Source organism: Prunus dulcis, chromosome 6 (genome assembly GCF_902201215.1).
Source record: "Prunus dulcis chromosome 6, ALMONDv2, whole genome shotgun sequence".
NCBI lineage: Eukaryota > Viridiplantae > Streptophyta > Magnoliopsida > Rosales > Rosaceae > Prunus > Prunus dulcis.
The window spans coordinates 18,222,951-18,235,124 of record NC_047655.1 but is presented as its reverse complement, the minus strand read 5'-3'; the positions used below and the strand labels follow the sequence as shown (position 1 = coordinate 18,235,124).

The 12,174-nt window shown below is 33.6% G+C and overlaps 1 protein-coding gene across 1 annotated transcript; it reads left to right on the top strand.

The window, feature by feature from the left end:
- The first annotated feature begins 4,345 nt into the window (after positions 1 to 4,345).
- LOC117631133 (asparagine synthetase [glutamine-hydrolyzing] 3) lies at positions 4,346 to 12,171 on the top strand. The gene is made up of 14 exons (XM_034364104.1): positions 4,346 to 4,579; positions 4,735 to 4,873; positions 5,439 to 5,534; positions 6,333 to 6,474; positions 6,857 to 6,952; positions 7,428 to 7,522; positions 8,194 to 8,355; positions 8,928 to 9,008; positions 9,439 to 9,660; positions 9,839 to 9,973; positions 10,494 to 10,574; positions 10,846 to 10,932; positions 11,259 to 11,366; positions 11,647 to 12,171. The coding sequence occupies exons 1-14, from the start codon at positions 4,500 to 4,502 to the stop codon at positions 11,875 to 11,877; spliced, it is 1,755 nt and encodes a 584-aa protein (XP_034219995.1). The 5' UTR covers positions 4,346 to 4,499; the 3' UTR covers positions 11,878 to 12,171.
- The last annotated feature ends 3 nt before the right edge of the window (positions 12,172 to 12,174 follow it).

Genomic DNA, 12,174 nt, shown 5'->3' with positions numbered 1-12,174 from the left:
GTTCTTCAATGACTCCCTCTGTCAAAGTCATGTTAGAAATCATGTTTAAAATATCTCTAATATAAGCTAAAGGATGTTTAGAACTTAATCCATGGAAAGAAGGCATCATATTAAAGTGGATAATAATTCATAATTCCTAGCAGCTGCAGGGAGAATGATGCTTGAGGGTGACGTCCGAATTGTTGGGATATCAAGGTCTCCCTTTGTTTCATTTGGTACTAGAGCCATCTCTTCTTCCCCTTGTTGATTCTTCTTTTTTCTATCTTCTCATTGTCTCCTACGAATTGCTCGAAGCTTTTGTTCAATCTCAGGTTCCAATTTAACTAGTTGGCTAATTGAAGAGCAGGCACCAGTCATTCACCATATGCTCAGAAATTAAGTTGTTGTACCTTCTTTCTTCTTTCTTTTCTATGCGTTGTTTCCTTTTGCTTTTTGTTTCCTTTGGTATTGTTTGTGGTATGAAGATAAGTCCTCATGTCCTTTTTTTTTTTTTTTTTTTTTATAAAAAACGAAATCAATTTGAGATAAAGAAGTACTTGAAATTTTTTTTATTATAAAAACTAATTAAATATTCAAAGTACAACTAGAAAATAAATTGCACTAATATGAACAGACTAAGTCGGTCCCCGACAGTGGCGCCAAAATTTGATGTGATTAATAGCAAGTGGACAATATCACTCAAATTAATATAGTGGTAAATAAAATATCGTTCCAACAAGGATCAAATTAATCTATTAAATACTAGAGTGATTTATTCCTAATTATATTTGAATTAAACGATAAGAGAATTATGATGATTATAATCTAAATAAGAACAAGTAAACAATGTAAAAGATGAAACCAATTATGATAAATAACTAGGACACCAATTTCACCTAGCTAATCCCACCAAAATCCTTCTAGCTTGTTAATCCTAATTTACCTAACATGTTAATAATCATTTTCCCTGACCTCACCAATACTCTCTTCTGAGTTATATTATTTGTGTTCCTTACCGTCAACCCACTCTATTTCTAGTTATGATTTTGGATGGCTAAGAACCCATTAAGATTTGTGGAAAACACTAATGATTACATAAATCATATACCTACTCTTCCTAGTGGCTATGTAATTTATGGTACTTGTTACAATAAGCTTTTTATTAAGAATCTTGTTCCGGTCTCAACCTAATTCTAATCATGCAAGTAGTGGCCAATTAATTGAAAGTATTAAGAAAGGTAACAAGCCCTCAACATGTATAGATAAATAAAATTAATAATATAAAAAAATTTGAGTATTCATAGCTTTCGTAGCCCTAATAAAAGAAATTAGTTCATAAAGGACTTATTGAGAAACATGATGGTTAATGAAGACATGAAAGGCACCGAATTCTCCAAGTTGAACGCCAAGGTTGCGCAAGCTCTCTTCGTATTGTCCTTAAAGTGTTTGGACTATGAGTATGAGTGTGTAGGAATTTATGGCCTAGCATTCTCTCTAATAGTGATAGTGGCCAAAGCCTCCTATATATAGTACTCCTAAAAATCCTACCTATCTAAGGTATAATTATAATTATTATAAAAATAGGATTCCTACTAATCTAGGGTCTTCTTGATTTCTCCTTGTTTGACTTGGTAAGACTTGAACCATCTTGAACTAGGAAATTTGACAACATTCCTTATGATGAAAGGAATGACTTGGATTCTTTCCAATTAATCTTCAATCTTCAATCTTCATCTTCTTGCCCCATTTCAGCTCAATTTCTCCTACTCCAGAAATCCTTCACAAATCTCTCAAAACAAATTAAACAAACAATTTAAATTTAGGATAGCAACAAATAAATAGGTGAATGAGGTACAATATATATATATATATATATATATAATATACGCTTATCATGAGTCCTATTTTAAACTTTTTGTGTAATGGCTAACCATTAAACAATGATGATTTTAGAATATGGGAGCTAAAGAAGAGGTTAGCTAATTGTTTACTTCTTTTTCAAATTTTTTTGGGTTAGGCATGGCATTTGCTCATATGTAGTAGAAGGTTGATCAATTTTGTTTTTACTCCACAGGCATATGCTGCCCAAATCTTTTAAGAACAAAATTTAAAAAAAAATTCCAGTATAATTAAACGTTAAAGCTTAAGACCCATAGAAGTTAGGAGAAGGCGAAGAAGAGGAGAAAAAAATGGCATTCAATTTGTTTCCAGCTTTTTTTAATTTAATAAATATGTGTTGCGATTGTTTTAGCCCTTAGATGAAATATAAATGAGGTGTCATGTGGAGAATAAAAGTCAAGCATATCTTGGTAGAGAAAATCATAGCAAAGGATCCGAATCCCACCCATTTGCCATGGCAAAAGGCAAGAGGAGGCAAGGTCAGTTACTGTTCATGTGAATAGTGCTTGCCCTAGCAATTTTTTTTAAATATATTTTCACCCATTGTCGTGGCAACCCAAGAGCAACTACTATTCACATGAGATATGATAAGAGGAATTTGTATGGAGTTTTGGAATGAGAAGTGAAGAACATGGCTATGTATTTATAGAAAAAAAAAATTTATGGTTCATTAGGGCTTTCTCCTTGCTGCTTACAAGCAAGTGGGAGCAATTTGTGCATCTCGACTGGTTGATAACTTGATGGAAAAATGCTGGAGAGATTGGATTATGAAACCACCCCCAACCAACCATCCTCCCCCACTAACATTGACCAAATCAAAATAAAAGAAATTATGGTTGCAATTTTTTATTTAATAAAAGCAATATTAGGGAAGGGTGGAAGAGAATATAGGACATCGGGTGCGAAGGTAAATTTTATTAACCACTTGGACTATGAACCCTTTGCTAAATGATGGTTATTATTGAATATGTAAAATATGTCGCTGAGCAGCAATATGCTAAATTCAACTTGACTTTGGCACTTAGGTTGGAATTGGAACTAATTTTACCTTCAATTTTTGACATTCAATGTTTAATTAAAACACTAGTTTTTCTATTTATTTTATTATATCTAGATAGCTAGATGACTCTCGATTTGGTTTATTTTTATTTTGTAAATATGACATTTAAAAAGTGACTTAGAGAATGAACAATTTTGAGTGGAATGAGCAAAATAAAGAACAAAGTACAAACAAAAAGGTAACCAGCATTCCTCATAAAAGAAAGCATTTGATGGTTAAACTTTTCTTTATTAGGGTCCACATGCTATGCTCAAATTTGTTTTTTAATTTCATTTCATATACCTAATTTTCTTTATTATTATTACTACTATCATGTGCATTATTATTATGTCAAAAAAAAGAGAAACCTAGTTAGATTTAGGGTTCATTTAGCAGCATTAAAAAAAGGTCTTTCTATTGTGTAAAAAATAAGAAAGAATTTTCTATTCACACCAAACTTATCACGTTGAGGTCACTTTGAGAAGACATCTCCCTTAATTTTTTTTTAAAGATAATAAAATGAAGATGGTGTATAAGTTCAGGTGACATAAACTCTTCGTATTTCTAATGTAGTAAAATCTAGCATTTCGCATCTAATCGTCTCGTTCGGTAATGTTTTATGAGAATATTTTATGAGAATGAAAACTAGAAAATGAATTTGCATTTTCAAAATTCAAAAATGCGTCTGGTAGATTAATTGAAAAACAGATTCAGAAAATAATAATTTGTGAGTTATTTTTCAAGTATAATTTTTGCTAATTTCTGTCCTTTTTTTATTATTTAAAATTCTGATATTTTAAAGGTTAAAATTATTACAAACAATGAAAAATGTATACTTAGAGAATAATAATGTATAATTAAAAAAATAATAAAAATTCTAATTTTAGAAAAGCCTATATAATAAAATAATATTATCTTTAGTTTAAAATAAATATGATGGTTTTATTATAACAACAATGAAGTGGAACGAAAAAACTGAAAAATTGAAAAGAAAAAAAAACAAATGGAAAAAAAAGAAAAAAGAAAAAAAAGAAAAAGAAAAATCAGACCAAACAAAAAAAATTAAAGCAATCAAAACCAATACATTGGGTAGAAAAATGAAAACAATAATTTGATGTTTTCAGTTTTTGTACATGAAGTTGAATTTGTTTTTAGAAAATAATTTTAGTGAAAATGAAAACGAAATACCAAATGTGTTTTTTGATTAAAAAAAATAAAACCGAGGCCTTGAAAACGTTACCGAAGGGAAACTAGAATCTAATGAACAAATGAACGCCAAAGAATTTGAATCTGCCGTCAGCAAATTTCTAACCACGTTTTGACAGAGAGAAAATCTTATTGCACTAGAATCTTTCTTTTTATTTTATTTTATTTTATCAGACTGCACTAGAATCTTAGATAGGACAGTTGTGAAGTGTCTGTCAGTCAGCTCGTCAGAATCAACGGCCGTGATCAAAGTTTCAGTACTTCATAAGATCACGCCAGTCCAACTTTCTCTCCGCAGCCTCAACTTTCACACTCTGCCTTTCCATTTTCTTTCCTCTTCCTTCTTCGCTCCATCGACTACGACGACGACGACGCCATGTGTGGGATTCTCGCAGTGTTTGGCTGCATTGATAACTCTCAGGCCAAGCGCTCCCGCATCATCGAGCTCTCGCGCAGGCACAGCATTTCTTTTTGTTGGTTTTAATTTTAATTTTTTCATTCATTTTTATGATTATATTTTCTCAATTATCTGTGCATTTTCGTTTTAGATGTTGGTTTTTTTTCTTCTTCTTTTTTTCAGCGTGAGAATTGTTTGCATGCGTTGTGTTTAGGTTGAGGCATCGAGGGCCTGATTGGAGCGGGTTGCACTGCCATGGAAATTGCTATCTGGCTCATCAACGATTGGCTATTGTAGACCCCGCTTCAGGAGATCAGCCACTTTACAACGAAGACAAGACTGTTGTTGTCACTGTATTCTCTCTCTCTCTCTCTCTCTCTCTCTCTCTCTCTCTCTCTCTCTCTCTCTCTAGCATTGTGTTGTCGGTGAACTTATTGATACAGCTTGCTTTGCATTCTGCTTTATGAAACTTCACTGCAATTCAATTAATGGGATTTTTGGATAGGATGAAAGATTGAAATTTGCACCTTGGTACATTGCAATGAAGGACCTTGTAATAGATAGCCCTAACTACAAATTCTCATTCTGTTCCAGAACCAAACACAAAATAAGTTTGATTGTTCCAGAACCCCTTTTATAATATTTTTGGTTGTTGGTCTGGGGAAATTTAAAGCATTACATGTTCTAGTCACAACCCTTTTATTTCAATCTTGAATGGGCCGCAACCATAAATTTGTAAATACTGATTACTTTAAATACCCAAGACAGCTTTCCTTTCAGTGGTTTTTAGCGTGCCATTCACAGTTCAAATTTTTGGTTGTTCTTTATTTTTGTGATCTTAATTTTTTGTTGTATATTTTTGCTTTTATCTAACTACGTTGACTTAAACTTCTTCCCTTATGGGAGCTGTGCCTTTAGGTTAATGGTGAGATATATAACCATAAGCAATTGAGAGAAAAGCTGAAGTCGCATCAGTTCCGAACTGGCAGTGACTGTGAAGTGATTGCGCATCTTGTAAGTAATTAAACTCTTACTTGAGATCTGGTAATCCATGCTTAAATGACTTTCTTTTGATCGGAATTAGAACAAAAATGGTTGTATATTTTGCATTTTCTGTATTATTTTTATATTTTGTCATGATGATGCATGAGCAAAGTTCAAAATTTAGTAAATGTGTCTTTCTAGTTTCGTATGTAATAAATTCAATTTTCTGAAGGCTTATTGTCTTTGAGTCTATTTGACATGGTTGATGTATTAAGTCTCATAAGATGCCTTCAGAATTCATAAGTGTATTACTTTGGATCTTTCGAGATTCATTTAGCAATTATCCTATAAAAGGGGCTACTTTGTAAGGTTTTAAAATCATAGTGAAAGAAAAAGTTATTGTGAATGCCTGTTCATATTGTCTGTATATTCTAATTATATTTGCTATGATGATGCATGAGAAAAGTTCACATTTTAGTAAAGAGAGTCTTTCTAGTTTTCTATGTAATAAATGCAATTTTCTGAAGGCTTATTGTCTTTGAGTCTCTCTCACATCATTGATGTATTAAGTGTCCCAAGATGCCTTTAGAATTCTTAAGTGAATTAAATTGGATCTTTTGAGATTCATGTAGCAATTAGCCTACAAAAGGGGCTAGACTTTGAAAGCTTTGGAGTGATTCCAAGGTCCCGTTGGTGTGCTGCCGGAATTTTTCTAATTTCTACTGGACACCTTTGGTGCGATGCCAAAAGCCAGTCTGAGTCTGGATTTCTTTTTTCTTCCTATATGTTTTTGTTGTCCTGCATCACATGAACATTTAACTTTGACAGTATGAAGAACATGGGGAAGAGTTTGTGGACATGTTGGATGGCATGTTTTCCTTCGTCCTCCTTGACACGAAAGACAACAGTTATATCGCTGCTCGAGATGCAATTGGTATCACCCCACTTTACATGGGCTGGGGTCTTGATGGTATGGACTATGTCAGTTTCTAAAAGAAAACAAAAATTAACTTTAATGTTTAGTCTACCCAAATTTTCTTTGACTGTTGCTTTGATTTTTCGTTCCTCTTGTTGGAAAAAAAAAAAAAAAAAGGCTTTGTTTCTCAAAGGAAACACAAATTAGCTTTGATTTTCCCAATTTACTCGACTGTACCGACCAAAAAATGTTATTTGCTTGCTGTTGCTTTATATTTTTCTTTGCATTGGACAAAGACTTTGTGTTTTTCTTGTTATATTGTGTTCTCAGTCACAGTTCACATTTAAGCCTTCATCATTTAACTTTCAATCATTATTATGTTTAAGCTTTGAGTACTCTACAGACAGATATTTAATGAGTACTGATTTCTTTACAGGATCAATTTGGTTTGCTTCAGAAATGAAAGCTTTAAGTGATGATTGTGAAAGATTCATATCTTTTCCTCCGGGGCATGTTTACTCTAGCAAGCAAGGTATGTATATGCTGAGCTCTTGTTAGCATTAAAGATTTCTATTTATGAAATTAAGAAAGTAATGGCTTTGTTAGTTGTCAACGTTTTGATAAAAATCATGTGAAATCTGCATACAGCTTCCTCATGTAATGTCTTTTTTCCCATTTTAAAAAGAGAAAAAAAAGGAGAAGAAATGATTCTATTATACTTCAGCAACTATAGGTATTTTGAAAAATAACAAGGGTTTTGACATATCTTTATCTTTATTGTAACTTTTTGTATATTTGTTTTGGATAAGTAATTACCTTCAAAAAGTTAAGAACTTGTACACTTTTGGATAAATAATTATCTTCAAAATTTAAGAACTTATAAACTAAGTGTTGTCTTTTTATATTCGTGTAACTTGAATTTAAAAATCAAGAAGTTGTGTGCCTTAAACTTTTTAGATGTTGTATCCACTGTAATTTTATTTATCCACAAACTTATATGTCTTCAGGAGGGCTTAGAAGGTGGTACAACCCTCCATGGTTTTTGGAACAGACACCGTCAAGTTCTTATGATCCAATAGTTTTACGTAAGGCTTTTGAGAAGGTATGCACTGAACCTATACTTGTTTGCATTTATGTTTTAATTATTACTCTTAATCAGGTAACTGCAATTAGTTTGTAATAAATCAAACTCCATTTTTGCATTTTTGTCATTTGAGAACTGTGCATTTGGTTGTTTATGTTAATACTGGGTGGGTTGAGATGAATCTGAAAAATGAGATGTTGATTTATGCCAGTTTTTCCCATTCCTAATCTTAAGTCTGGGGAGTTGCTAACTTTATGTGACTCTGCCAATTGGGTGCTGACTTGAGGAACTTGTTTGCGTTTGAACATTGAGGAAGGGTAGGTAACATTGGGCTCCTTTGACATTTTTTTTAGTCCTCCTTTCATGGTTAGCCACTTTGGCAACTGGATTCTGTGAAATCAGAATCAGAAATTAAACTTGCATCCAAGCTCAGTGCAAAATGTAATAGAATGGGTAATCCTTCATTTGCATTAGCAGCCTAATTGTCCCATACAAGAGAAACTATGTCGTTGGTCAGCTAGCTGAAAATAGAAATATGATTTTCTTATTTTTAAAAATAATGAGATTAACATCCCCCTCTTCCCTTCTTTTTTTTATTAATTTTTTGTTTTTATTTTGTCTGTTTCAATTATAGAAATTTTTGTCACATACTGATGTGCAAGTATTTATTTTTTCTTGACATCATGCAGGCTGTGTTTAAGAGACTTATGACAGATGTACCATTCGGTGTTCTTTTGTCTGGAGGACTGGACTCATCACTTGTTGCTGCTGTGGCTTGTCGCTATTTAGCCGAATCAGAAGCTGCATGTCAGTGGGGATCACAGTTACACACCTTTTGCATTGGCTTGGAGGTCGAAACACTTGTCTCTCTTTAGATAGCCAAACTTAGTGCTTACTCAATTTAGTGCTAATATCTTGTTTAGATAGCCAATTGTGATGCTTTGCAAGTCCTTCTCCCCCTTTCTATTTTTCTTTAATAGTGCTTGTTTGGATGATGCTAACTACAACATGTCCTCACTTTGTGAACAAGAGATGTCTATTAACATAGTTCTTGAACCTCAGGTAGCCAATTTGTTTTCTATCGGTTTGTAAACTTGTAGACATGGATTTCCTGTTTGAACAAGTATATATTACACCTTCCAGTAAAAGAATCATACACGGGTGGGCTTCTTCTGTTGCTTATGCCAAGTGACATCAAAATGTCACTGATAAAAAGTTGTACACCCTGTGTGATGAAGGCAGCGAATGTGACAAGTTTAAATAAATAAATGAATGTCCTCGTTATAGATGTTCAATTACCTTTCTGATGCAAATTTTGGCACCGGACAGCTTTTGATATGTTTTCCTGGATCAATCTTTTACTGGATTTTATCTTTTCTGAAATTTTTTGTCTACATTCAAATGATACATTTTCAATTTTCAGAGCTCTCCAGATTTGAAAGCAGCAAGAGAAGTTGCAGATTATCTTGGGACTCGTCATCATGAGTTTCACTTTACTGTACAGGTAATTGAGGGATGCAAGAGAGGAACTTTCATACTTAGGCTCAAGGGTATATATTAGGTTTATTTCTTACATTTAAAAATCATGTAATCTATTTAGTCTTTACTTATTAAAATTGAGGAATAACACTGTGTTTAATTACTGTTCCAAAATTTTATTATCTTTAGGTATTTAATGATTTAGGATTGCTTGTAATAGGCTTCAGACTTCTGGTATATTGATTATAAACACAATTACATTTACCTCGTCTATCCCCTCATTCTACTTCTTCCCTAAACTCATGTCTTTCTCTTGCTTTTCTTCTATTTTTTGATTTCAACATCAATGGACTCGAGGAAACATTCCTACATTAGTAATCCCAGTACAGAAACAAAGATCTACATTCATCCCAAGAATCATACTGATAATTTGTTTCTTTTCTTTGATGTTTCAGGAAGGAATAGATGCACTTGAGGAAGTTATTTACCATATTGAAACATATGATGTAACGACTATCAGAGCTAGTACACCCATGTTTCTTATGTCTCGGAAAATTAAATCTTTGGGAGTGAAAATGGTTCTTTCTGGGGAAGGTTCAGATGAAATATTTGGAGGTTACTTGTATTTTCACAAGGCACCAAACAAGGAGGAATTTCACCAAGAAACATGTCAGAAGGTATCCCTCAAAACTATCTTTCCCTCCGCTCCCTCTGGCTGTTTCTTTTCTGTTTTATTTGAGGGAAATGGTTATGTACTTTCAATATTGCTGGATTTTTGTTCTACTCATTTGCAGCAATTATGACTTTTGTTTTTATTTTTATTTTTTGTATTTAACTATTGTGACTACTCAACAGATTAAAGCTCTTCATCTTTATGACTGTCTGAGGGCCAACAAATCAACTTCGGCTTGGGGTGTTGAGGCTCGAGTGCCCTTTTTAGATAAAGAATTCATCAATATTGCCATGAGCATTGATCCAGAATGGAAAATGGTATAGCACTTATTAACGTTGGTGTTTCCCCCTATTCCCAAATTTTATATGCTTTAGAAGCTCATGTAATATTATATATAATTGGAGGTCTTTGGCGTACTGCTGCCCATCCATAAAATTCAGTGTCATGGCTCAAGGAAATGACCTACTACCTAGGGTTTTTTTCATAGTTTTACAATTTTCCCAACACAGTACAGGTCCTTGTTTTCCCTCTTCATATTTATTTCTTAAGCGCCATGACCTTTGCATTTGTATTATGGGTGTTCTGTCATTTATGCACCCATTTTATTTTCATTCTTAGGTGAGACAGGCATCTTGATGTTCGTTATTTGTTTCAGTGTATGTAACACAGATTTTGGATTATCTCTGGCCAGTGTTTTGGATTATAAGATCACAGAGTTACTGCTATGAAATTATTGGGATTGTGTTGATTGTTATTGTAGCTTTTGCCAATTTATCATATCAAACTAAAAGTTCTTATTGAGTTCCTACATCTAAGCACTTACATTTGTAACTGCAGATCAGGCCTGATCTTGGGAGAATTGAGAAGTGGGTCTTACGCAATGCATTTGATGATGTTAAGAAGCCATATTTGCCGAAGGTTTGTAACTTTCTTGCTTTTATGCCTTACATGGTTATCGTTTTGCATATTTTGTTACTTTTTTTTTTCTTGGAAGAGTTTAAGTAAGGTGTCGTGTATTCAACTTGCATACACAATTTGGAAATGTTCCAGAGCAGATAGCAAGAGGCCTGGTGCTTGGCTATGTATTGTCAGTCAAGTGGCCTCTCACAGTCTGCAGTGTGGAGTTCCATGCCCTATTTGTGCAAAATATACCTAACTTTAATTTTACCTTGTATTTTTTGGGTTATAGCACATATTGTACAGGCAGAAGGAACAGTTTAGTGATGGTGTTGGTTACAGCTGGATTGATGGCTTGAAAGATCATGCAAACAAACAAGTATGCATCATCTTAACTCAGAGTAATGATTTTGGAGGGAAATGTTCTCTTGCTAGAGTGTGGCATGTTATGTTACCATACTGTAACTTTAGACTATTGATTAGGCAGCTCCTATCTTAATGTGAGCTCCAAATTGACAGTTTGACAACATAACATCTCAAACCTCTTGCAAGAGAAAATTAATTTATTTATGGCTTATTTCATGTTGCAATAATTCAGTTTAGAGTTCTAACTGTACTTTGTTCAACAACCCATGGCATCAAACATTAGAGATGCTTCTTTACCTGCATATAATTAATTATCTTTGTTTGCTTGTATCTGAACAGGTAACAGATGCCATGCTGACGCATGCTAGCTTCATTTACCCTGAAAATACGCCTACCACAAAAGAAGCTTACTACTATAGGACTATATTTGAGAAGTTCTTTCCAAAGGTAAGATACAAGTTCTACAAGAAGCGAAGGAAGGGGACCTGGCTTCATGAAAGAAAATATTCACTCACGTTATCATTTTAGCTTTCTTGCATTTCTTTATTTATTATGGATTAGGCGATCAATTTCTCTACATGCTCTTTTCTAGTACTAAGAAGGCAAATAGTATCTGATGAAACTATGATGGGCATGCCACTTTCTCTCATGTTTTATAAATCTAACTTGATTAAAATGGAACATTGTTTATTTACGTGAGTATGATCAATTTGCCATTTCTGAACAGAATGCTGCTAGATCAACAGTTCCAGGTGGTCCAAGCGTGGCATGTAGTACAGCAAAAGCTGTGGAATGGGATGCAGCATGGTCGAAAAATCCTGATCCATCTGGCCGTGCTGCACTTGGTATTCATTCAGCCGCATATGAAGAAGCAGTGGATGCAAAGAATAAAAGTTCGCTCAGTGGCTCTCCTAAAAAATTACAAGGGGTTGGAGAGAAAGCTGCTGCAGTTGTTTGAATCGAACTCTATCAAGTTTGTTACGCCACACTTGAACACACGACTGGACTTTGTTCTAGTTAACATCTTTAGCTATAAGGCATTGTTAATTTTTACTTTTCTTGGGTGGTGTTGGTATGTAGTTCATTTCCCATCAGTGTCATTCCTGTCCTTTCTCAGGCGTCTTTTGTAGATTACAGATTAACTAGTTAACTGGTGCGGTCTCTTTTCATACATGCGGATTAGTTCAATTTTCTTGTTAAATAGTTATATCTTTTAAGTCTAATTCTATAAGATCGTATATTTTGGCATTCATAT